The sequence below is a fragment of the Tauraco erythrolophus genome, chromosome 4 (assembly GCF_009769465.1).
Source record: "Tauraco erythrolophus isolate bTauEry1 chromosome 4, bTauEry1.pri, whole genome shotgun sequence".
NCBI lineage: Eukaryota > Metazoa > Chordata > Aves > Musophagiformes > Musophagidae > Tauraco > Tauraco erythrolophus.
Genome location: NC_141468.1, coordinates 10,248,815 through 10,273,985, shown reverse-complemented (window position 1 = coordinate 10,273,985; position 25,171 = coordinate 10,248,815). Strand labels below are relative to the sequence as shown.

The window sequence follows — 25,171 nt, the reverse complement described above, 5'->3', positions numbered from 1 at the left end:
TTCAGCATCAATCAGAACGAAAATGAAACTGCTTCTCCTCAACAGCAGTGTGAGACAAACATGCCTTTTCAGATTGAAATGAATGTTTATAAGAAACTTGAATAATTTTGCAGTCTTCATATCTAGAGAACTGCATAACATGAAGATGGCATGTGAGAAATTTTGAAAACAAAAATTGTCAGCTTTTGAATTTTATATTAGTGGAATAATCACTTAAAGAATCTTTAAGACTAAGAGGAAATTATCAAAGTTACCTTTATAAGTAAAAATACCTTTTTTTTCTCCCACTGAATGAAATAAGCTTCTAAACACATTCACTTCTCAGTTGCAAAAGTAACACAATCAGAAAAGTATCTTTCAAGGGACTAAATTTCTTGGGTTTGTGAAATTAGGCTGGATATACTGTTAAGGAATTGTTCAAAGGTTTTTTTTTATTTTATTTTATTTTCTGCTTTCATACAAGAAAGCAGGAGTAAGGCTTTTTTATTGGTACTCAGACATTTGTTTGAGCCTTGAACTACATATTTCTGGTTTTTATCAGCTGTACTACTTGTTCTGAAAAGTCCAGCTAGGATCTCATTGCGCAAAAACATAGTCCTTGCCTCTGAAAAATGTACAATGTCAACAGAAAATAAAACAAATGTGTACAAAAAGTAATTACAGATTGGGAGCTGAGACACAGAGATATCCTCTGACATCACATAGAAAGTTTGTGTAAGATCCTGGAATTGAAGATTATCTATCAATTAAGAGTTTTGGACAAAAGACTAATCTTCCTGACATTATTAACATCCTTGAAACATGAAGACAAACACATATCTTAACTTATCAATGTCTTAAATGCTTTATTCTTTAAAAGTAGAGCAAAAGTTCTGTTAAGCAAACTATAGCCAATAACAATACTATTTTTAAAAAAAGTATATTAAATTATATTAAAGAATCAGACATCAATTTTTAATGCTGGTTTTGCTGCAATAAATGTTGACTATGTTTTGCCATTAGCACATAGCTGCATGTGTCAAGATGGTTTGGAGCTTCACAACTCACATAGGAGCTTTATGAAGCACTGTTTTTCTGAGATGACACAGTTTCATAGCAGGACTAAGTAGAGCTGAGAAAAGCAAGGAATTTTTTTTTTGTCCCAAGGGAAATTACAATATTCCAACATCTGTTTTCAAATTAAGACAAACAGTCAAAATGCTGAACTTTTCACAGAGTGACAACTTAGAAAAAAACGAAATCCAGGAATGTATAACTTTTGCTTTTGATCATTTTATCTACGCTTGTTCTGGTCTGGCTGTCCAGCTTTCTTTGGCTTTAATGGGGAAAAACAGTGCATATACTCCACTGCTCAGACATAGCCAAGTCATAACACCAAATCAAGAAGCCTGGAAATGCTTCTGAGCGTGTCCTGTCTTACATGGCATCCTCTGACACTGAACTGTATCTCGTACAAAGGATAAACATGCCTCATCCCTGATTCGGACCTGTTGGCCAGGATTTGAGACTGGGCTATATGTTTTATGGTATGTTTATGCTATGTATGCTGTCCTGCTATCATACAAGCCTTGTGCTGATTTCTGAGGCACTCTCGAAAATGTTAATGGGAGTTATGGTCCTGAGCAGGAAAGAATGGGGAAGAAAGCAGCAAAACCCCATGAAGCTCTTATAAACCTTGCTGTTACCCTGCACACACAGAGGTTAATGTCAGATGAACACAGTACCGTGTGCCTTACATCAGCACAACAATCCAAAGTAATGTTTTCATTTGGATAGAACTGATGGAAAATTTTGATTAAATGGAAACTTCCCTTTTCATTGACAATTCATTTTGATGGAAAACGCCTGCCTAATCCTTGTAATACACTACCAGACAGTCCCATAAGGCAAATTCTCTGTTTATGCATGACTTAGAGGGAATGGTCATCAGCCAGGTTGCTTCAGAGCTTTGCCATCACAGCTCAGCTCTAACCTCTTCACCAGCTCGAAGCTGGGGTGCCAACGGTGGGGGTGAACAGTGCGAACTGGTCAGTCACTCGTTTCACGCACGCCACAGATCAGTTCCTGTAGGATAGTGCTTTTTCAGTTACCACATATGCTGAACTGCATTTGACCTGGTGGTGAAAGGTTTCATTTACCATTACAGTCACTTCAGCTGTGCAGTCTCCAGTCTGTACGCTGATTTATGGATGGATGGATTTGCATATGGCAAACATCCACACAGCTTTATAAGTTTGCGTTTATGCCAATAAATGTAAAGTCAGGGTTATGATACTAGTATGAGTAATGTTTTTATTAGAAATAGCTCTGTTTGGGTTTTTTGTTGTTGTTGGGGATTTTTCTTTTTGTTTATTTTGTACTGTTTTTTTTTTAAATGCACGTAAGGATAAAATTCCACTACATTTCCAGTTCAAGATACAGGGACACTGCTAAAAAAAAACCCCAACTCTTTACTACTTCTTATTATTTCTTCTTCTTTATTTCTTATTTCTTTCTTATAACTGTTCCATAGCAGGTACATACGGGAATCATCTTGTCCTCAGGAGCAAGACTGAGCATGAATCCTGACACTGACAGAGAAATCTCCAGGCTGATGTTGGAGATGGAAATGCAAGAAGAGCAATATCCAGCCAGACCAAAAGTCAGTTCAATGCAGTGACTGCTGGTGACCAGTCATGGATGATTAAGGAAAGAACATGAGAACAGGAGAAGACAATAGTTCCTGATAGTCCTTATGTCAGAGCTGAAGAAAATTGTGCTGGGTTTTTGGTGTGGGGTTTTTTAGTTTGGTTTGCTTTGGGTTGGGTTTGGGTTTTCTGTTGTTTCGGGGTTTTTTTAAATATCATTTGATCTCTTCCATATCTGGCCTAATTAACTGACTACTGCAGAAGACTCATGTGTTGGGTAGTTTCAATATCAACACTGTACAAATACTTAAAGACATTGTCCTGGTTTTCAGAAATTTTTACCGTAAGCAAGCTGTCATTCTCTCCACAACGTACACGTGTATCTTCAATTAGTGTTAACGCTGTCTTGATGAAACAGCATGACAAATATTCATTCATTCTTTGCTTCCTGGTATGAACGAAGGAGAAAAGATCCACCTCCCACCCACGCTCTGTAACAGATTTAGGAATGCAAGACCTTTCATGCTTAAATCATCTACTATGCCACGCAAACGTTTATACCCACCGAAACACAAAACACATCATTCATTACTTTGAAACTTAATTTTGAATTAGACATTTACATTGAGGAACAGCTAAAAATAGCTTGCAACAGGGTGTGGCATAATTTTGCACTGTTAATGGATTTGGTCCAAGTATGGGTGCGTAAATAGCTTCGTATTTGTATACATTATGTAGGTAAATGCATGCATGCATCTAAGGATACTTTCAGAATCCAGAGACTTTAGGAAGTTTCTTCCTTCAGCTCAGCTTTGCAGAGGGATATGCTGAGCTCAGCCAGACACAAAAATCCCTTTGGAAGAGTAGTCAGCTGGGAGAGAGCTCCTGGTCTCAGTAGGACAAAGCAGGGGAAGGAGTTTCCTGGTTTGCAGTTACACCCAGGTACCCTGCCACTAGCAGGCAATTTTCTGTAGATGTCTGATGTCTGTGTGTCCTTTGACACAGGCTCAGAGACTTTCTTACACAAGACACATCCCTTGAACAGGCTCAGAGACTTTCTTACAGCAAGCAGCCTTCTTCATATATGAATCTGTTGTATATATCTTAAAATATAATGCAATTTCTACCTTTCAACATCATCCTTGGCATTAGGATGCCCCTGTTCCAAGACATCATAGACTTGTTTACTCAGAAGTTACTCTGTGGGTTGCTCTCTGATTGCTAACATAGTTTAAGTTACAGCACCAATTATTTAAATCGATGCCCCTCACAGCCTACTGAAGGACTTCACAGCCAACTGCACCAGAAATCAGAAGTAGTGCAAATGTGTTTCCTATTGGATTTTATGCCACAAATGGTTTCTGCTCCTATTTTTAATCGAAAACATTCTTTTTGCTTCCTTCTTTAAATGTATAACTATCATAAAATGTGAAAAATTTTATTGCCCCACCAACCTCTACCTCATTTGAGACTTTCTGCATTTTCTTAACGTGTGACATAGGCCACAATAAATTTCTGGATAATAGAAGTGTCTGCACAAATGGCTACATCTGAGGGGCTGCAATTTGAGACTCCTCGTGCTGTTTTGCAAAGAGCACTGAGAGCCCATTGACAAGATGTCTGGGGCGAGGGAGCACATGGCCCCGTGCTCACTGTCCCACTTTGTCAGACTGATGTTTGAAAAGGAGCAGGGATTCCTTGCTTTCCTGCTAGCCTTAGCAGCTATTTGGAGTGGCAGGAAAGCAGCTCTGGAGTCTCCTGCTGAGGGGAGATCTCCTGGGCCCCCTCCGATGAGCTCATGTGAGAAGAAGGCAGTAGCAACTTTCACTCAAAGTGCCTGGAGCCATAGCTACAGTAAGTTAGTAATACTCCAGTAAGGGATAGAAGCTTCCACAATGCTGTGCCCTTTTTTGATAGATATGGGAATGGCTACTGAAACAGAACAACTGCGTAACGGAAACCCTATTCCAACAGTGCAGCATGACTTATCTAAAGTTAGTGCGCTTGGAGCAGTGGAACTGCTTCACATCTGACTTGTGTCTTGTGTGTGCTCTATGATACATTAACACAGAGGGACTTCTGCACAGAAGGTTTTGATGGAAAGATCTGTTAACTAGGAAAATGGGAGAGGGTTTGGATAAGAGATGACATTTCTTTTGCTCAAAACCTCAGTTTAAACTTGCTTGGGCACCCAAAAATATCTGATCAAATTTTATATTGGTACACATACTTAAAAAGACTCAAGGAGTGAGGGTCTTTCATAGATGACTTCAGTTGACATTGTATCCCACTGGACACAAGGATGCAATGGACCACAACGAGGCAATGAACGCTCTTCTTGTGGTATTTCAGTGGAGCCAGTGGGATAAGCAAGTGGACACAGTGGAGCCACGAGATAAGCAAGATCAAGAAAGCTTGGTATTGAATGAAAACTTTCATTTGGGAACAGAACAATATTTTGAACTGGTTTTGCCTCATTTCTTCCCATTATCTGGAAAAGCTCAACAATTTCAAATGATCTTCACAATTGCTTAGTTTTGTTGCTTTATTATTTCAGAAGTGAAGAAAAACTTGTATAACCTCCCAAAAGGGCACTTCACACCACAAGTGCCATGTACATTGAAATCAGTGGGACTACTCATGTGAGCAGGAGTTTGTAAGATCAGTCCTCTTTTTCGTTTTTAATCTCCTGGTAAACACCAAGACAAATCACATTTCATTACAGGAATATTAGTGTGATTGAGCAAATCCCAGAGCCTTTGAATAATTGCCCTTTATAAATTCAGTGAATGAAATTGCATGTAACTTTGTCTCTGTGAGCTCTTTTCTGCACAAAGTAACCAGATCAAATTAGTGCGCAGAAGCTTTTTGAGGAAGAAAACGTGTGCTGCAAATGATTACAGGGGTGACAAAAGCCATTTACTGAACTACAGAGCTTGAATGAGAAACATTCTGGTATTTTGAGGTAAGTAGGTGGAAACTACAAAACAATGTCGAGGGAAATGATACTGGAAAACTACAGCAACAGTCCCACGTTATCTCATGATTAAGGGGTAGGTACACAATCCACATCACCTTTGGAGGTGAACTTTACTTTGGAAACATTTTCTAGTCCTTGAGCCTGCCTAATCACAGGTTTTGGAGCTGTTTCAGGCATAAATGGCTTAGTAAATCTTTCTCTCTCCATATATACACATGCCAATTCTATCTAAGCAGACACGAGGTACAATAAAACATGTAGAAAACTGTCTGGCTCAGAGCCTATTAAGATTTTTATTTTACTCTGCGTTCCTCATTTTTCTACTGTTTACTTTCACTTTTTCATCTTTTTGGATGCATTAAGAACTGTATCTTTTGAAGGATACATGTAGTTTTAAACTAAAACATTCAATCGTTCTACCTAGTTGAGCATGCACTGACGTACGACAGTGGAGCAGAAATGCTCAGCAGTTTGTAAGGAAGATTAAAGTAATGATTATTTAGGGTGCCTCCTGGGTCAGATACTGACACAATTCAGAATAATACTAAAATCCTTTACATTTCTACCACCCCTATCACACTTGTCTGCCAGACTTTAAATGAAGGTCCACATGTGCTTAGATCTTGTTCTTTTTTTTCCTTTTCTTTTTTTTTTACTTTCTTTTTTTTTTCTTTTTTTCCTGTGGGGGGAGGGAGGGTGTTTTTTTAACTTACTTTATTTGAAATATTAAAAGAAGCAGAAAATATATGGTAGTGGAAGACCTGATATTGCTTTTTAAGATTCATTTTTCCCCAAGTGGTGATTATTACAGCAGATCCATTTAAGGCATGGGAGTTTCCATACCTGTGAATAGGTTAAAGTTTTATAGTGCTGCTTTTCACAGCACTTTGAAATGCAATGATCTTTGCCAGGAGCTAGCTAGAGAATTATTTACATATCTCCCTTCCTACCTCAGCTGACCATTCACATGCAAATAGGAGCTTTGACAGCTTCTCCATACACTTATGAAACCCAGTGATCTGTCCATTTTTCAACTCAGAATGAAAGATATGACAATGTCTTAGAATAAAGCCCTGCCAGACTCTAGATTAGTTTCTCACTCTGCAATGCTGAATATGAAAAAAAAAATAAAATCCAACTTTCTTGCAATGGAAAATTTTGGGAGCACAGTGAGTGCATTTTGGTCATAAAATAAGTATTGATTTCTTAGAGATCAGCTGGGGGACAGTAGTTTTACAAACTATTTGAAAGGCAGAGCTGACTTAAGCTCTTGCTTTTTCCTCTCTTGGTTGCTCAGAATCCAATAAAATACCTCAAGCCCTTAAAAAAAACTTGATTTTTAGAGTGGGTTCAAATCATTATACGGTGGACACGCTGTGTTTGAAGAAACTTGACTTCTACTACTGAGCACTCGCCCGTGGTATGTACTCACTCATAAGGAGGTCCCAGAACACTTCACCTCTGAGCAGAACAGGTTCACGGGCTGGCCCTCAGCACGCAAGCAACTGCATCTTAAACCCTGGTGTCTGAAAGACCTGACTGAATGGTTCAGCTCAGGACAATATTGTGCTTTCATGGTGATTATCAAAACTCATTGCTATTCTACCCACTCACCAGTTGTTATTTTAAAGGAAAACTTGTCTTAAGACCTAAAGTTCTGCTTTTCTGGTGTGGTTTCAGTGTCTTATAACCAGAAACAAGCACACATTTCCGAGTCTCAAAAGCTGTATTTCACCTCTTCTCAAGTAATTTACATACATTGATCACTTCCATATGTCTGGCATAAGGTAAAATAGTTTCTATGCATAGTAATGGGGATGAACCTAGAGTGAAGCAAAATTCAGCGTTTGTCATATTCCTACATGCTGACACAAAAAGTTTTTAAGAGAATGGCATTTATGAGAAATGTCCTCTGAAAAGCTGTTTGCGGTCTCAGCTATGGAAATTGTGTTCAAAAACTAAAAGTTGCATTGCTCGGTCTCATCCTCAGTCCCTTTGGTGCAATGACAATTAGCAGTATCGGTGGTCTAATTCCCTTCTCACATGCATCACTGCAGTCACAGTCATTTAATGAAGTTACACTTGATTTACACCAGAATAATTGGTGATAGCTTCAAATTTCTAATATAGAATAATAACACACATGAGACTTGATACTGTTCTCTTTGAAGACAAATTAAAAAATTTCTTTACTCCACATTTCTTCTAGTAGCAGCGCAACTGCCAGAAAACCATGTAGCAAGTGGTCAAATAAGACACCGTAGTCTAACAAGTCAAACCACAAACTTGTGCCTGAAGTTCAAAGATACACCAAAACCATACAAAATCTTGTATTTGCCTTGCATTTCTTAATTAATGGCATGAAAACCAGTGCTTTATTACGGAAAAAGAATGTTATTCAAAACAACTGCTACATCATGTAAGCGGCATGAGGAAGTATAAAAGCAAAGAAAAAAAATTCCTTGAGTTAATACACTGAAAGTAATATTTAAATGCTGCATTTAAGGTATGTGGAATGTATGATCAACCAATTTTATTTTCACATAGGCCAGGCAGATAAGGGGAACAAGTGCTGTCTTACTTCTTTTAGGAATGAGTATGTGACTCTTACAGAGACGGAGAATTTCGCTTCTGAATTTATTATAGTCATTAATCCTCATTATTGGGATCAACCAGGGCTGTCAAGTAACAGTTTTCCAATGAGCAAGTCACAAACAAGAAGCAATTCTATCTGACTGAATTGATTACTGAATATTTCTCCAAGTGTCTACGAAAGGCTGCCCTCATCCTGGAGAAGGTTAGGAAGCATTTTGGCTATAGAAAGTCAGAAAAAGGGCTGTGTGCAGGAAGAAATAGAAGTTTTGTGTCCAGAATCTATTGGGAAGGAAAACACATACGCTTGTAGGGGCAGAGGAGTATTAAACACCAGACACCTGGTAAGGTGTGTTCAGACTGGCTAAAAAGGGCAGGAAGTGCCCAAAGTGAGGATTTTAGTTTTGTCTGATAAGCACAAGATTACATTTTTTAACTCCCTCTTAGTTTTAAAACATGATTATCAGCTATGATTAGAAAAAAAATAGAGAAGATTAGCTTAAACTCAGAGAAATAGGCCAAGATCTTGAAAGCGCTCAAACACCTCTGGGTAGACAGTATTGCAAAGACTAAACACAAAGGCTCTTCTTCTCCAGAGTCATCTGTAATCACCTTCACAGTGTATTTTGTGTGAAACAGAGGCAGATACTCCAAAAAACGTTATGAAGGGTTCCTGTGTAGAACCATCTGGAATATCCGAATTGAATTAAAATAGATATGCTTTCTGGATAATAGGCACGTGTTTCATGTCACAGGCGCACACAGCTGTGAAAATAATTATTATAATTACTTTGAAGTACCTGTAAGGCCTTTGTGTGTTGATCAAAAATAAGTTCTGACTGAACTTTGAATATACACATTAATGGGATTATTCTGAGAGTAGGATACAGCTCTGAATAAGCACGGCAAGTCTCTGACCTTAGGCAATTCTTCCTGAGATCACTTAATACCACTTTTCAGGTGAAGAAGCTGACACAGAAGAGCCAAATAATTAATAGGGTTTCACATTTACGGTACGGTTTGATTCCCATTACAGGACAGGTTTCCTGTGTATCATCAGCTGTGGTGCTGGGTTTCTGTTAACCTGCAACCTCCATTTGTAGGTGAGGACAACAAAACTTTCTTAATTTGTGTGACTGTTGTTCAGTAAAGAGTGTGAGTTCCATTGGGGTTTCAAAGAATGAGGAAAGACACAAAATTGTAAAGGGATGCCAGAAAAAAAGAAGTAGAATACCCAGCAGCTTACAGCTCCATCACAGATGGGAAATAAAATCTGAAATAGCAGAATTAGAAATTTATGTTAATCTTGATCTCAATACTCCAGGCTGCAGAGAAAAACAAAATATTCAAGGTATAATAATATTATTATTATTATTGCTTTATTTCACAACACCCTTTTAAAAAGAGCTATGAGGAATTTTCTTTCAAATTTAACAAATTCCTAAATCTTTTCACTTGAGATGAAATCTTGCTTGCCTACTTGTTGGAGGTCAGTTTGTATGGCTGGAGTACAAACGATTGAGGATACATATTTAGAACAGCAAGATGGATGGAGGTTTTGCACACTGATAACCACACAGCCAACATCCTGCAAATGCTGCTGCGCTAATGTTTAGGACATTTCAGATAAGTGCCATCGAGAGCTCTTTCAAAATGCTATCACACCCTCCCGTACATCTGAATATACACAGATCTTGGTGGGTGGACTCTGCCACATCTTGGAAGAGAAGCAATTTAGAAATAAAGAGATTTCCTAACTACACCATTTGCAGGTAGCTCAGGAATACATTTATATTGCTGTCTGCAAAGCTGTCAGAACAAGAGGTTTTAATAGAGCCATTCATCTGCTGTAGTAGGAAGGAATATGAGAAAAAAAGCAATCTGCAAGACAGTTTCCTTTCCCAGATCCGCAGACATCATTTCTGCTATCCCTCCTATAACTCTACAGGAACTGGCATTTACCAACGGAGACCTTGTGCAGGACCTAGTGTGATGGAGATGAGACCAAGTTGGCCTACGGATACTACAGAGCAACACAGGATCGTCATCGCTGATATGACCCTTGTGGTGTTTTGAGAAAAAGAGCTTCATCAGGAGTCAGAACTGTTTCAGATTATGCATTCGTGCAAAAGTTGTAAAGTTGCTCTGGGAAATCCATGATGGAAGTAAAAGTAATATTAACATCCTGAAATCTCTGCTTCGTTTTAAGAGACCTCACTCTCTGCCTGGATCTGTGTCTAGCAAAGGACAGTTATTGCCACTCCAGCGTCAGCTGGTGATGAAAGTTGTACCCTGCACTCTCTGCAGCTCTTTTGGATGCTTGTGAGCTGTATTTATCGTCTGTTGCTTCTGGAAAAGGCCACCAACCCCTCCCCCTTGAAAGGCAGCTCTAAATCCTTTAAATTATCTCAGAGAGCTTTTTTGTGTCCTTTTCTCACACAAGGCTGGAAATTCAAAAGGAGCCAAGAGGGGCCGTCAGAACCAACATGAGCTTTGCTTCATTAGAGTGGAGAGTGAAGGAGAGCTTTCTTTTTCCTCCTTCCACAAGTTAGATGAAAGCAAATAACTACTTCATTCCTCAGATTGTTCCCCGCAAGATCCAACTTTGCACGAAAATATTTATAAGAGATGAGAATTGTGTTTGACTGCTCACTTCTAAAGTTTCTGCAACATCCAGCTGGAGAGATAAGCAGGCGGCCATACAAATGTCAAACAACTTTAAAACATTAGAAGAATGGCAAAAACTTCTGACTTTACCGTGTTTGGCTATCAAACAGCAAGGGATGAAAACTAGATGTGACACAAAGTAGACTAATGCTCACACGTTTCAGGGCTTGCTGTAGATTTGCCGAGCTCAAGGGGAATCTGCAATCCCCAAAGTGAGAAAACAATCCCCTAAACTATGAGAGCATTCAGAATTTTTAGAAACAGACCTAAATCAGGTTTCATCCTGCTCTCACTATTGAAATAGCTCATCTGAAAAAGGTGAGAATCAAGGTCGAGGCACCTGTCCTCTGAGCTGCATGTGTATTTTTATTTGCAAAGTATGCTATATGAAATTGAGTCTTGAACATATTTCTCTTTTAAAGTGTAGAAACATTCAGAAAGTACCAGAGCTGGTTAGGGGACAGCTTATTGAAAGCTCCAAATGATTAAGCTGTTAAATTAGTAAAGCTCTGCAGCCCCAGACAGTCACTTCCAGCATGTGTCACTGGATTTGGGATGAGATTATTAAGGAGGAGAGACATGGGAAATGTGAGAGGTAAGTTAGGTAATTGTTTTAAGAATATGAAGAATTTAGTGGTACTGTATATTTCTTGCTCTGACTGAAAGTTTGGTGTGAATTTAGATAGAGTCGCAGGTGACCTCAAGACCACAGATGCTGAAGGCATACCTAAGTTTAATCAGTCAGATTTTTACACGACTTTAAATGCTCATTTAGGCAGAGACAGTTTCTTAAATTAGGGTGCTTTAAGTTCAGAAAACAGCCTAGGTTCTTCCTTAGCATTTAATTGGTACCTTCTTTTGATACCTTCCCAGAAAGAAAGAAAGTAGATGAATGAACAAGGAGCTTAATTCCTTTTACAGTCACTGAAAAGCGATGAGCACCCTTTAAAGTCTCATTCAGCCTGCCTAGCCCAAGACTAAGCTCTCTGGAGGTACCTCTCCTTCCACTGACAGTGAAAAGAGCCTAATGTGGCTGACTGTGTCAGTCAAAACGAAAGAGAAAGACACCACAGAGAATCTCCCGTGGTGCAGGAGAAAGGCTACAGCACTCTTTAAGATTTCCGATGCTCTCAACAGCTGTGGCCGTCCTTTTCTCTCTTGTACATTGGGCACCATCCCACTTGGAAAAAAACAGGAAAAGTCAAGTAAATATACTATCCCCACAGTTATTCTCACCATCTACAGCTGTTACTGGAAGAGAGCAGCTAACCTATACGAAGGCTGTATGTGGGAGGACCGTGAACTTGCAGACATTCCTGAAGGCAGCTTTAATCCTGGAAGGGAAGGAATTCGCTGAATCGCCCACCAGCACCAGCACAACACCAGCAGCGACTTTCACATGTAACCTTAATTAACGAGAGCACCAGGACAAGCTAAACTTCCATTTAAAATTTTGAAATAGAGCTGCCAGGGTCCACCCCACACATTTGCTTAAAAATAAGCACGTGGGAGCCTGAAGACAATTTTACCCTTTTTAGCTTTCAAACAACTGGAAAATGTCACAACCATTGACACCACTTAGAAGGATTTGTTTTCTTCTCAGTCGCTTAGGCACGGCCTCAGGTGAAGTTGTGATTTTGCTTCAGATTGAACTAGGGTCAAGTCAGGCTCCAGCTGATACCAAAAATGTTCAAGATATTGGAGCGACTTTGTAGTGCTTGTGCTTCCATTGCAAAGTTCCAGGTATGCACACCACAGAAAAAGCCTATGAGCCAGAGGAAGTAAATAAAATAGACGTCTCTCTAGTAGCAGCTATCGGCATTAAAGGCTGTATGCAGAATCAGTGAATAAGCAAAACCATATTAAAAGGATCAGAACATAGCAATGCATTAAATAAAAACTGAAAAACACTTCCAAGCAAAAAGAAAGAGTTAAAAACACAAATCATTTAGTGGTTCCTTCTCAAATTGAACTCCATGTAAATACTTTCTGTACATACAGAGACACACACAGGAGAAATTATCATAAATAACTCATTTACATTGTAGCAACCTGCAAAGACTGGGTTTCTTATTTTAAATATTCTTTTGCTAAACCTTGCGGAATAAATACACACCTGAATAAACCCTAGGCAAACAGATAGGTACTTCAGTCCTGATCAAAAAACTCCAAGTGCAGAAGTAAATTTTAAGGCAGAATTCACGTATCAGTAGACCCATTGAGCTCGGTGAAACTACAGATGTTTAAATCGCTCACTAGATCAGAGTTTTAAAGATGCTGTAACAAACAGTAAAAGTAAGTGCTGCACACCTTGTCCACAGCAAACGAGTAGATTTTCCATTGCTGTCAATAAGGCACCTTCCATGAATAATTAAATTATTTGCAAACCATACAGCACAAATAATTATAGAGAACTTCAGCTTCTCAGAAAAGGGAGGCTCTGTAATTCAGAAACCACTTTTTCCACTGGAATTAAATGGGAAAGTTGGAAACACAAAATGAAAACGTTGGGCTAGGTTTTCACCGTCCTTGTTCCAATTACGCTGCCTGTCTGAGGCACTCATTAGCTAGCTGAAAATTTCCCTATATAGGCAAGATCTGAGCTTAGGCACTTCCTTCATCAGCTTCTTCCCTCCTGTCAGCCCATGGGCCATGTCCAAGGCAGGCAGGGTAGTCCTACCATCTCCCCCGACAGTTCTCAGGTCTCATGAAGACCCCACTCAGCCAACGTCAGAAAGACCAACACACAGGGCTTATTATCTGAAATACTCGTCATTTTGGGGCAAAAAAAGGCTGAGGAGGCTGTGGCTGCATCTGACATCTTCACTGCCTCCAGACCTCCTGCGCTGACCGAACAGTGAGGTCTGAGAGACCAGAGCCATGCAGAAATGCCATCAGGAACAGTGGAAGCTGAAAAGTGTCACAAACTCATGCCTAGACTGCAAACATCACTAGCATGTCTTCATTCACAGGCTTTTTCCGAAGTCTGGGCTGCCTTTCTCTCCTTTTCAGACATGTTAGAGAGGCTTTTCCCTCAGACAGTACTCTTACAACTTAGTTTAAGCAAAAAAATTTTTAAGTAGATACCTTGAAATCTGAGACAAACTCTAATACTGGTCCCAACTCTAGAGAGACAGGCTCTCTTGCCAATATTTCTCTCCCCATTTCCTTCTCCCACTTTGTCCTGCTTTCCCAGTATTTGTAGAGGTATTGAATTGTGAGTTATAGAGTTTGATGGAAAGTAAAAACCACAATCAAACCCACCGGCAGGTCATCAACTACAACCAGACTGGGTCAACAAACTACAAACCAGGTATCATATTTACACGACTGTACACACAGGTAATTCAGTGCGGTGTCATTCCTCCCTCGTCACGGCACATGGGACAGATTGAAACGGACAGAAGTTTTGCTATTGCTTTCACTAGGGCCAGCGTTTTATCCATATAAAAATCCATCCTATAAAACTGTAAATCAACTGCACTTCAAGGATGGAGTAGTTCTCACTATCGCTGCGACTTTAAACAAAACACTTATTTTTAATATGGCTTGAATTGGAGCCAGGCAGTAATAGAGCTAAATCTGTGTGCAATGCTTTTCCAGTTACTTATGCTCAAGTAATATGTGTCCAATTGAGCAACAATAACAAAGGAGAACCACACATGTACTCTTACAAAACACACAGCATTTAGTAATTTTCAACAGACAAATAGGATGCGACAGATGGATTTGAGAAAGTTGGGTTCACAAGAGTTACTCATGTGGAGACAAAAATCGGGGTTGCCTTAGGAAAAAACTGTAAATCAAGGAAACTCTTTCTTTGGGCTTATATGTTTATATTTAAAGGTTACTGTAGCTGGTTCCATCTCTGTTTGTGCCCTTACCTCCCCACACAGAGGACAGCAAAAGAAAATAGGAAACAATAAACGATACAAGAAATCCATCTGGAGTTAAGGCGATGTTTATTGTTTTAAACTTTGCACACTCAACTTGATCATCATCTTTCTGAGAACTCTGTGCTCAATAGAAGTTTCCCGAACAGAATCAGCGACCTACTGACATGATATAGAGACTTATGACCAACACTGAAATTGAAGCCAATGAGATTAAAAAAAAAAAAAACAACAACAAAAAACAACAGCAAAACTCCCTACAGTCTTTAAGGAAAGATTCCTTTACTTTTGACATATCAACAATGACATTTCTTGCTACTATACAATAAGGACACAAAGTCTTTGAAGACACAAAAAGAGGAGCTCAGAGGCTGAAGGGCTCAAATGAGCTTTCAGTTTTATAGCTGGTTTTACCACACTTAGGCTTCGATCCAAAACTTACTGACTTCAATGAACTTTGGACCAGGCCTTTAATCATATTAATTCCCTTTGACTGAAATAAGGAGACAAATATCATCTGTGCAAAACCTTTCCAATCCATGCACTAAGATAAAAATGCTTGGAAACTTTAAAATGTACAGAATAAAACCCTGATGCTACCGATCAGGTGTTTCAGCTGGACAAGGATTTCCCTAGTGTTCTCATCAAATTTCTTTCCTTTGATATGCCACTAAAATCAAGGCGATATAAACCAAATAACCAGAACTCTGGTTTACAATAAACAGAAAGAACCTTTGTGGACCACAGATGTGGCCTTAATATATGCATTTTTACACTTTCTCTTCCTCTTCCTAGCCCTAACGTGCCCCGTAGGATGCTTCTAATCTTCTGCAAGACTGAGTGACAAGAAGTTAAAAGGAAGTTAGAAAAGTAGTTCACTGAAACTTCTGTCCAGCAACCTGGGAAATGGCAGAGCTAATACTGGACCTTTGAAAACAAGTGACCATAGGAAATCAAGGTTGGCAGGGATTTAACCCTTCATGCCTCACTTTGCTAACTTTTAAAGCAAATGCCTGAGCTTTTAACCATGTTTGACATCTAATTAGTCGAGAAAAACAAGATGTTAAAATACATCCATGCTTTTCTTTTGAAATAAAGCACTGACAATTAGCTCCAAGGTATTTGTTTAGGCAAAAAACAAGCATGCATGTTAAAAGAAAGCACAATGACAGCCACAGAAAGAGAAATCGCTTAGGTCATTCTTTTCACCCTGCGTGTTTTTGTTCAATATCATAAGTATTTTACCCAACCACAGCTCTTCATGGAGAAGGAGAGCGAGTAAGTAACTAGGTAGCTTCTTTTCCTGATTGCAAGCAGTCTGAATAGAGATGAATCATGTCGTATCACATAATCATATAGCAGTGAGGAATACCCTGAGATACACATATTAGCATATAAGGTATTCGGTCCATGCTTAAAAGACATATTTTCAATACCTACAGCACTTAGGGCTGCTCCTACGCAAGGTGTTAACATTGATCTGTGCACAGAGTACTGTGCTGGAAGCAAAATTTGTCTGGAAAAGCACCAGCTGATAAGGCTTAGTTTTCCCTGACTCATAATGATATCCCCATCCTTAGGGATCAATGCAGCAGCACAGGCAACACGCTCCTCTTGACCTGGCCAAGCAGTTACACTGGTACTTAACATTAAGTATGTGAGTAGTCTGATCTGATTTTTCAGGTTACATATGTTTTAAGTCAAATATGTGATTAAGTACACATATGAATCAAAGGCCAGTGTGTGAATTCCTGTACGTCCTCAAACTTTAACTTGCTTTGAATTAACTATGCATTTACTTTCTTTGCTAGATAGGAAATAGAGTTGCTCAGCATTTGAACTCTTTTTTTTTTTTTACAATGATCCATCAATTATAAAAACAGTTTCAATGTTCCTTTCAGCTTCCTGTTTTGCTCCTGTACAATGGACTGTATATTAAAATCTGATGTCTAATGTATTTATAAAATGAAAACGAGACCTTTTGTCCCAGCAAGAGCAGAACTGGAATACAACCAATCCGCAGAGTAGCAAAATGTTGCTAAACTGTACATGGACACAGTACCAGCAGGGTGGAAAAAGAAAAAAAAAAAGAAAGAAACCCACTATCATCCAGATTTGGCCATCCTTGGAAATCGGTTTCTGTGAATGTAGTCAGTATGAGCAGGGGTAGCAGACTTGAGCCATCAATAAACTTTAAAAGGGTGAAAAATAATAAACAATAATTAATTAGCCATTAAACGCCTTTACAGGATATTTTTATAGCATTTATGCTTCTATATCCTAATCTGAGTTTCAGTATGATTGTGAAAGTTTGGAAGCAATTAAGAGGTTTTTAATGAGTTTTTTGACATGGCATGTAGCTATGGTAGAAGCTTTCTTCAGACTTTGTTATTCAAAACAATTAATTTTGTGTTAAATACAAACGGCTTTTCTTAGAAAAATCAAATTAACAGATTCTGAACCTCCTAAACTGTTCTTTTCATACATTTCTTTTCAAGTTTAAACACACACAAATATGCATATATGTGTTCTTTAATAAAACCGTGCACATGCATTTATTTCATCCAGTGCATCCAAGTTTTGCAGGTGTTTAATTTTTTTTTTTTTTCATCTGGAGTGCGAAAATGACGTCTGCCTTGTATCAGAGAGGACTTTTCCCCTCCTCGTTTGCAGCAGCAGAAAGATGAAAAAAAATTGGAAAACGTATTTCTACTGGCAAGAGATGTACTGACACCATACTGTAAACTGAGATTGACATCTATGACCAGGCATGCACACACATGTTCCCTTTTTTTGCCACTGTAGAAGCAGCGTGATACTTTTCCTCCCTTCTTTCAGAACCGTAGCTGCGGCTCCTTCTCTCAGCCTTCAATAATCTGAGAATTATGAGAAGGCAGCTCTTCAGAGAGACATGTACCTACAGACAGAAGTGTAGGTCTCCCTTTTAGAAATAAAGCTCTACAGCTCTTAAATGTTAAACTTCTTTCCCAGTTGAACATTCTCCAGATTTGGTGAATTCTTCTGAAAATGTACTTAGAGAGGAACTATGCTGATAAGGAAAAGACTCTGCCTACTTCAGAGTCCTCCTTTAACACTGGCAGTGTTAGACAAAAGTTAATTACTGACGATTGCAGCGTGAGTGGCGTTACACAATTCCAAACGTAAACGTAATCTCACAGCTCTCTTTCTTCAGTTACACCTTCCCTGTGATCTCTAATGAAATACATCAGACTACACGGAAAACAATCCCAGTTCCAATCAATGGCACTGCATTAAACATCCATAGGCAGTATTTTCTAGTGCATAACAGTCTTTTCCTCCTTTTCTGGACTGATCTGCTCCTTTCAGTTTATAGTTTCTTGGCAAACCCACCATCTACTGCTTATGTTAGGCATCTGATTGTCAGATTTCTACAAACTGAATATTCATGACTTGAAAATTAACCACTTCATGCCTAAAAAAGGAAAATACAAATCTTTATCTATTCCATGCTGTTTGAAACAGATCTGGTATTGTGGCTGCACGACATGCCCGGCACGGGAGAGATGAGCTGGGTGGCCAAACGCGGCTCGTGGTTTTAAAGAGTAAAGTCCGACGGAATAGCACAAGACTGAAAAACACTCTTCCACGGATCAGCACGATCCGGAGTCCTTGTCCGCAAACGCAACTAACTCTTCTTTGTCTGTGTTTAACTGCGTGGTACCGACCGTAGCGCGGAGTGGCTTTTTAAGTGTTTTTTGTTGTGTTGTGTTTTTTTTTTTTTTTTCCCGAAATTTCTCCTTATGCCAATTTCCCCTTCGGAAGACATGGAAAACCAGGGAGGAAGGTGGGGAGGGCAAGGAGCGACGGGGCAAGGGGGAGAGGTTTCGAGGAAAACCGAGAACGAGAGAGAACAACAGACTTACCTTTATAGGATAATTTGAGCCTCGGCACGTTATTCTTCACATGCTGGCAGTTCACTCTTCCTGCTAGTAATACTCCCAAGGAAAGCAAGGCAATCCCCCTGAGCCAGCCCATGCTGCAGCAGCCACTGTAGGGTCCCTGCGAGCCGGAGCCGCGGCGCTCCCCGTCCTGCCGGGCGCCGCCGGGGAACTTCAGGCAACCTGGGGAGCGGAGGTAACAGGTGATGGGGGTGGGCTCCGCGCCCCGCCGCGCCCCGCCGCGCCCCGCCGCCGCCGCCAGCCGCCCCGGCCCCCCGCCTCGCCGCCGCCGCCGCCGCCGGGGCAACTTCAAGCCCCTCTCACGCACACGCCGCGGGCCGGAAAAGGAGGCAGCCCCCGGGCGCGAGTGGCGGGCGGGCGGGGGGGCGGCATGATGCGGGCGGCGGCGGCGGGCGGCGGCGCGGGCCGGGGGCAGGGGCCGGGGCCGGGGCCGGGGCCGGGCCGGGCCGGGGCTGGCCGGCGCCCCGCTCCCCGCGCGGCGGGCGGGTCCCGGGCGGCAGGGGCGGGCGCGGCGCGGCGGCGGCCCCGCGCTGCCGGCGCACATGGAGGCGCAGGGGGGACACCGGTTCTCCCCGCGCTCCCGAGAGCGGCTGACAATGGGAGCGCAGGAAAGCTCGACACCCCCCACCCCCCCACCCCCCCTTTCCCCTGCTGTCACACCGCACATGCAAAAAAAAAAAAAAAAAAAAGAAAAGGAAAAAGAAACACATCGCGGCAGACACCTCCACCGAGCTTGGGGGAGGCGCGGAGCTATAAATTCCACGAGCTATTTTGTGTCATTGTCCAGGTTGTTGGGTTTGGGTTGTGGTTTTTTTTTTTAAATTTCATTTTACGGTTCCAATCCAAAGATGTACGGCCCCCTTTAAAAACAACAACAGCACAACACAACCCACGACGTTGCTACCCACATAAATAACATCTCCTGCCCATATCGTAATCCTCTTCGGGTTGCTCCCGGTTAAAAACAAGTAGCAAAGTCTTCCATCAGCATAACTTTGCTTTTAAAGCCTTGTTAGGGAAGGTTGCTCCAACCCTCCCACCCTCCCCATCTTCTGCACTACTCCAGTTCAGCAAAAGAAATTCCTAGTAAAGCCCACTTCAACAATCAGTTCAAGACATGTACAGGTCTAGAGGGGCTTATAAATTACACTGGAGTATTCTCTGAAGTGTTCTTATAAGTTCAAAACGTTCCAAACCTTCCAATTCCTAGCACTGTATGATTGTTAAAATCTTATATTTTTTACGCAATGAAACTAGATAATGGGGTTGGTTTGTTTGTTTGTTTAAACAATAGGACACACAAAATCCCCAGAGGTCTTCTAAATGTTAAGGAGCTGTAAATACAAACATGTAAGCAAACTTAAGCTCTCCCCTCCCACACATCTGAACAACCCCCTTCTAGTGAGTGACGGTTTATTAAATTTTCCGTGCTGCGCTGAATGTCAGTTTAATGTGCATTTTGGAATGCAATGTCTTACACAGATATGTACCCTGCATTACATTCCTAATGCAGTATTGACAGAAACGTTGGCAATCGACCTTTACAAAACATTGGCATCATCAAAGAAGTGTGATGTCCCCTCTCTATTTTGTTCTATACTTTTCCAGAAAAAAAGAGTCTGTGAGTGCTTCATGGTGACAAAGTCTACAGTATTTTAGTGGGGGTCTCTTCCTTCCTTTTACCGTTATTTACTGTGAGTTAAAAAAAAAACAGTTATCTAGTCCCACCGATGATGACCACACTACACTCTGAATTTTACAGAACACAGCATCTTTTTTCTGTATTCAGACCTAGCTGTTAAACCAGCATCTAGGAAATAGTCTTAACTTTGAAACTGAAGTTCATAGTTGAAAATGCGGGTGTCAGTGTGGTTCTAATTAAAATGTAAAGACTCATGCAGAACAAGACTTGATGCGATGGTAAAGCAAGGGCTAAAATTCTGCCACTGCTGCTTTCATTACTTAATATTCACACACCAGTGGAAAAGAAGAGGCTTTTCCCCTCTCCTCTTTAACAAATTCTTCTGCTTCCTGAGCCTAATTCATTAATCTCGCGGCATTGTATCTGCCAGATTCAGCAATTCCATTGATCAGCTGCATTGTTAAGAAAATAAAATCCAAAAATAATGTTGCTTTTGGTCATTCCCACACTTGTTATCCTGTGCATTTTCATGCTCCAGGCAGTGGATTAGAGCTCCAAAATGACAAGAGACGCCTGTCTGTTTTCCATGGATTACTTGCTACAGACATTCACTCTGCAAAGGAATTCATGTCACTTTGAGATTATTTGGAGAATTGGCCTAATGAATTATCCTTTTGTATAGAGCAAACAATTAGAAACAAAACACAAAAGATGAACCATATTCAGGACTTTATAAAGCACATCATTTTACAATAATGTTGTTACACTCAATTTACTTCTAGTTGCATAAAGAAGGCTCAACTACTTTTTTTTTCTTATAAGTAAAAGAGAGTACGAAGCTAAAATTCCGTCTTTCTCACATAGAATGAATGTGCAACGTTCCACACTATTTTACAGCAACCCAATAAACAAATCGTAATCCCCAGTCAATATATATATTTTGCCCAGAAAACATATGGATTAAATACAATGAGTACTAATTTATCCAAGATTGCATTTTGAGAGATAGAATGCAGCATCATTTTAGGAGAGATGGGAGATACTTTTTGCATCCTTCATGTGAGAGACCACTCGCATTCCTCCTTCCTCTGTGGGATACGCCAGTCTAAAGACACAGAGAAGGGTAAAAACTGATCCTGTGGGTCGTCCTCCTGCTATTTAGCTCTAAGTAGTGCTAATCAGCTAGTCAGGATAGCATATGCTACGCCCCCTTATAAGGAGAGGGGCAATGGCAGCACTTCAGTGGTGCTTGAGGAGGCTTTGTATCTCAAGCCACCCATTGCCATATGTTGCTTCTGCCAAGGCGAAACTGGGCTCTGCTTGGAAGGAATGATTTGGCCAAGGATGCTACGGCAAGTGCCAGAAATGTCAACTCTGGGAATTCAGGGTGGGCAACAACTCACTTTCAAATGACGATCTATTCACCTTTTTTCTTTGGTCTTTTGAAAGCAATCTAGCTGCTGAGCTTAGAGAGAGGGGAAAAAGTAAAATCCAAACTTTCCTCAGTTCTTCAAAAAATACCCTTCTCCCCTGAAGAAAAGAAGACCACAGTTGTTAGCTTAATTAATTATTCCATTATTACTCAGCAAGTTCAAAAGGAATAACAGTTCTTCTGCATCGTTTCCCATATTTATTGCAGATTTTATTTTTATTTTCTGTAGTGGCATTTATATGACATTCTATATAGTGTTTTATGTCTCAAAACCCAGATAAGCACTTGTGGGCTCTGTTTAACATTTCTGGTCTCATGCTGTGTTGGCATTATGATTTGGAGTTTTTTATACCACCTTTCAATACATGCAACAACCTCACATTAATAGATCCTACAGAAAGTTATACTTGGATGTGTCTGGGCCTTCACTGTTCACCATCCATGCAGAATTACTCTTTCAGTCACTTGCTAGTTGGCATCATTTGATGCTTTTCGTTACTCAGAAATAGTATTACTTGACTCATGATTACTTCAAATCTTCTTGCTGCTGCTGTGATTTTTATACTTAGCAGCTCTTGAAAGCTTAACTGCTCTGAGAAAGTCTTTAGTGTGCTTTAAAAACGTACTTATGTTTTCAGAATCGTTTCCTGTGTTTTAGATGAGTCATTACTTGCTTATATTGATGGGATCAGGTCCTTCTCAGAACTATGCAGGAATTACCAGAATCTGGTTTTGATATACAGTACTAATCCAGTAATTTTTGAGGCAGAGATTTCTTGGGTTAAATGTGCAATTTCTGGTTAAAATCAGAGAAAAAGAAACCCTCTCAAACTGTATCTGATTGCTAAAAACCTCCCTAGAGAACACACTCCTGTAGGAAGTGTGAAATCTTAACTCGGATACACTCCCTGCTATTTTCTCCTGTAGCAGGTGAGTTGCTTGATAAGTAGAATATTTACAATTCTGCAAAGGGTCCCTTTGAAATTACTCCAGTTGTATACATAATGATACTTGTAGCATGCTTTAGAATAACTGAATCATTATTAGCCCAAAAGGAGGCTCATTCTAGAGCCCAATTATAAGCGCATTTGTCATGTGGAGTGTGAGAGACCCAGGATGCAGTTTCACAACACATTGACTTCAGAAGCAGGATCCCATTGAAGAAGATCCAGACATCAGCTACTGCATTTTACTTTTGTGTCACGGACTGCCACTCTCATTTGGGATGCTACAAACTTTTTGTGGGGACATACTGAGAACACGGTGAAAAAGAATGTTTAAAAATAATCCTTGTGGGGATATGAAAAGGGATGTTTTTCATGCACTGGCTAGTGGAGTAGAAAGAATTGTGAACTCGCACTGGTGGAAAAGCAGCAATGCAGAGGAACTTTCGATGTTGGCCTCACTTCTGAAGGCAACATGTCATGAAACTCTACCTCTAGGTTCAAGTCCCTTGGCTATATCAGACAGGAATCTAAACCTGGAATCTATTTGACATAGAGCTTAACGCTGATACAGTTGTTCTTCTCTCTTTCTTATGGAAGAAAAAATAAATAAAGAAACCTGTACAAGGCCTATATGGTGAAGAAAAATGCTTCTGATATCCAGACCTGCTGAACTGGATATCAGATATCGTTTTTACAGTGTTGATGATTGTCACATTAGCTCAAGAGATTCTAAATAGCTGCTTCCACCTGGATTTTAAAGGATTTAAAATTCTGTGGAGCGGCACTTTTTAAGTTCTGAAGCAATCACAGAGCAAAGTTACTTAAAAATGCATCAGCAAAAAGGGAGTTGAAGGGGTAGAGTTTACCATTTTATCAAGCTGGAGCTGGCAAAATCACAGGCTTCCATCTAGATCTGGAAATATTCTTGCTGTTGGAAGTCTAGACGTGTCTTTCCCCAGCGCTCCCTTGGGCTATATTGCAGTTGGTAGCCTTATTCACATCTCCTGAATCTACATAAATCCGTAGCATTTCTTATTATTGCATGTGATCAGGTTGCTAACCAAGCCAGTCAGTGTCTGCGTTCCCTCAATAACACTGCATCTTACCATCTTGTCACAATCAACTTTTCCTTCATTTCTCAGGACTAATGAGTCTGTACTATGTGCGATGCTTGTACTTTTGGCAGCATAATGGGATCTGTATCAGTATGATGTGTTTTATTCACAATGCTTTCAGGTCTATTAAACACCTCATCAAATTCTTCAAAATATTCTTTGCATCCTGTTCTGTAGACAGGTTATATGCTTGTCTGAACAGCAGCATTTTCAGATCGCTCTTCAAACCTAAACAAACCTTTTCTATTCTCTTTGCCTCTGCTTCCTGGTGTTCATCTAGTACGCAAATGTTCGGCAACTATGATACCCAGATGGATGGTAAGAAATCCACCTTAATAGCTCAGTGCTGGGTGTGTGACATTTATAAGAGTTACGAAAAGCTTATTTTCCACAACTCCTAGTATGGGTCAGTAGCTTCTGTTTCCAATGGATTAACTCTAGGGTACTCATCCAAATTGAACAAAACTTCCAAGTCTATTAACTTTCCAGTACAGAGACTTCCGTCCCTCTGATTGCTTATGTTTATTGGCTGTTGGGCCTTCGTTGAGGAAATACTGGCAAGGACATTTGTTTTTTTTCACAGCAGATGAGGGAAATGCAGAGAAATATTTGATTTTCTACCTCTTCAGAAAAAAGCTCATTTAAGAAAAATCATTATAAATGGGAAAATGAAGTAACAGCAGCCATGAAACTTTTGGCTCCTTAAATCCTATTCCAGACCTGACATGTTGAACTTTGTTGAGGGAAATCTAATCAAGCTGAAGGTCTCCTTCCAAATGGCCAGCTGCAGAATGGCTTGCTGCTCTAACCCAACAGATTTAATGGTTAGTGGATCTCCAAAAAGGTATATAATAAGCCAGTCCTGTCCTTTTCCCCACTGCTGGCTGAAGAGCCAAATTACAAGGTGTATTATACACAAATGCATTACAGATTCAGTTACTTTGGCATTCAAATCCAATTTTGGCTTTTATCATTCACGTGTTTTCAAAATTGGAACAAATAATATTTTCCTGCACAAAACCCAGGGAACTGCTACGACTCAGAAAAGAAAGACATAGATCAATATCAAAATACAGTTTTCAGAATTTCCTACTTGTCTTCGAAAGTCCACTTATGTTTTGATTTGCATCTTTAGACCCCTGTATACCTTTCAAGGTCTGATTCTAAGGGATTTGCTCAGGGCCACACACTAAGACCTTAATATGACAAGAAATTGATCCTGTGTTTCTCACGTACTATGCCAACAGTCGCATCCTTACCTCTTCATTTGTCATAGTGTACAAGTCATTCCTGTCATCCCTAAAAGTTCCTCCTTATCACTCCGTATACAGAAAA

General features: G+C 40.1%; 1 protein-coding gene across 1 annotated transcript in view; it reads right to left on the bottom strand.

The window, feature by feature from the left end:
- The window catches only part of SEMA3A (semaphorin 3A), a 169,876-nt gene extending 150,246 nt beyond the window's left edge, over positions 1-19,630 (bottom strand). The window contains exons 1-2 of the mRNA XM_086611182.1: positions 19,609-19,630; positions 18,665-18,862 (exon numbers count right to left, since the gene is read on the bottom strand). Of these exons, the coding sequence (XP_086467308.1) occupies positions 18,665-18,862; positions 19,609-19,630 (220 nt within the window). The remainder of the gene's footprint in view (positions 1-18,664; positions 18,863-19,608) is intronic.
- Between the last annotated feature and the right edge of the window lie 5,541 nt (positions 19,631-25,171).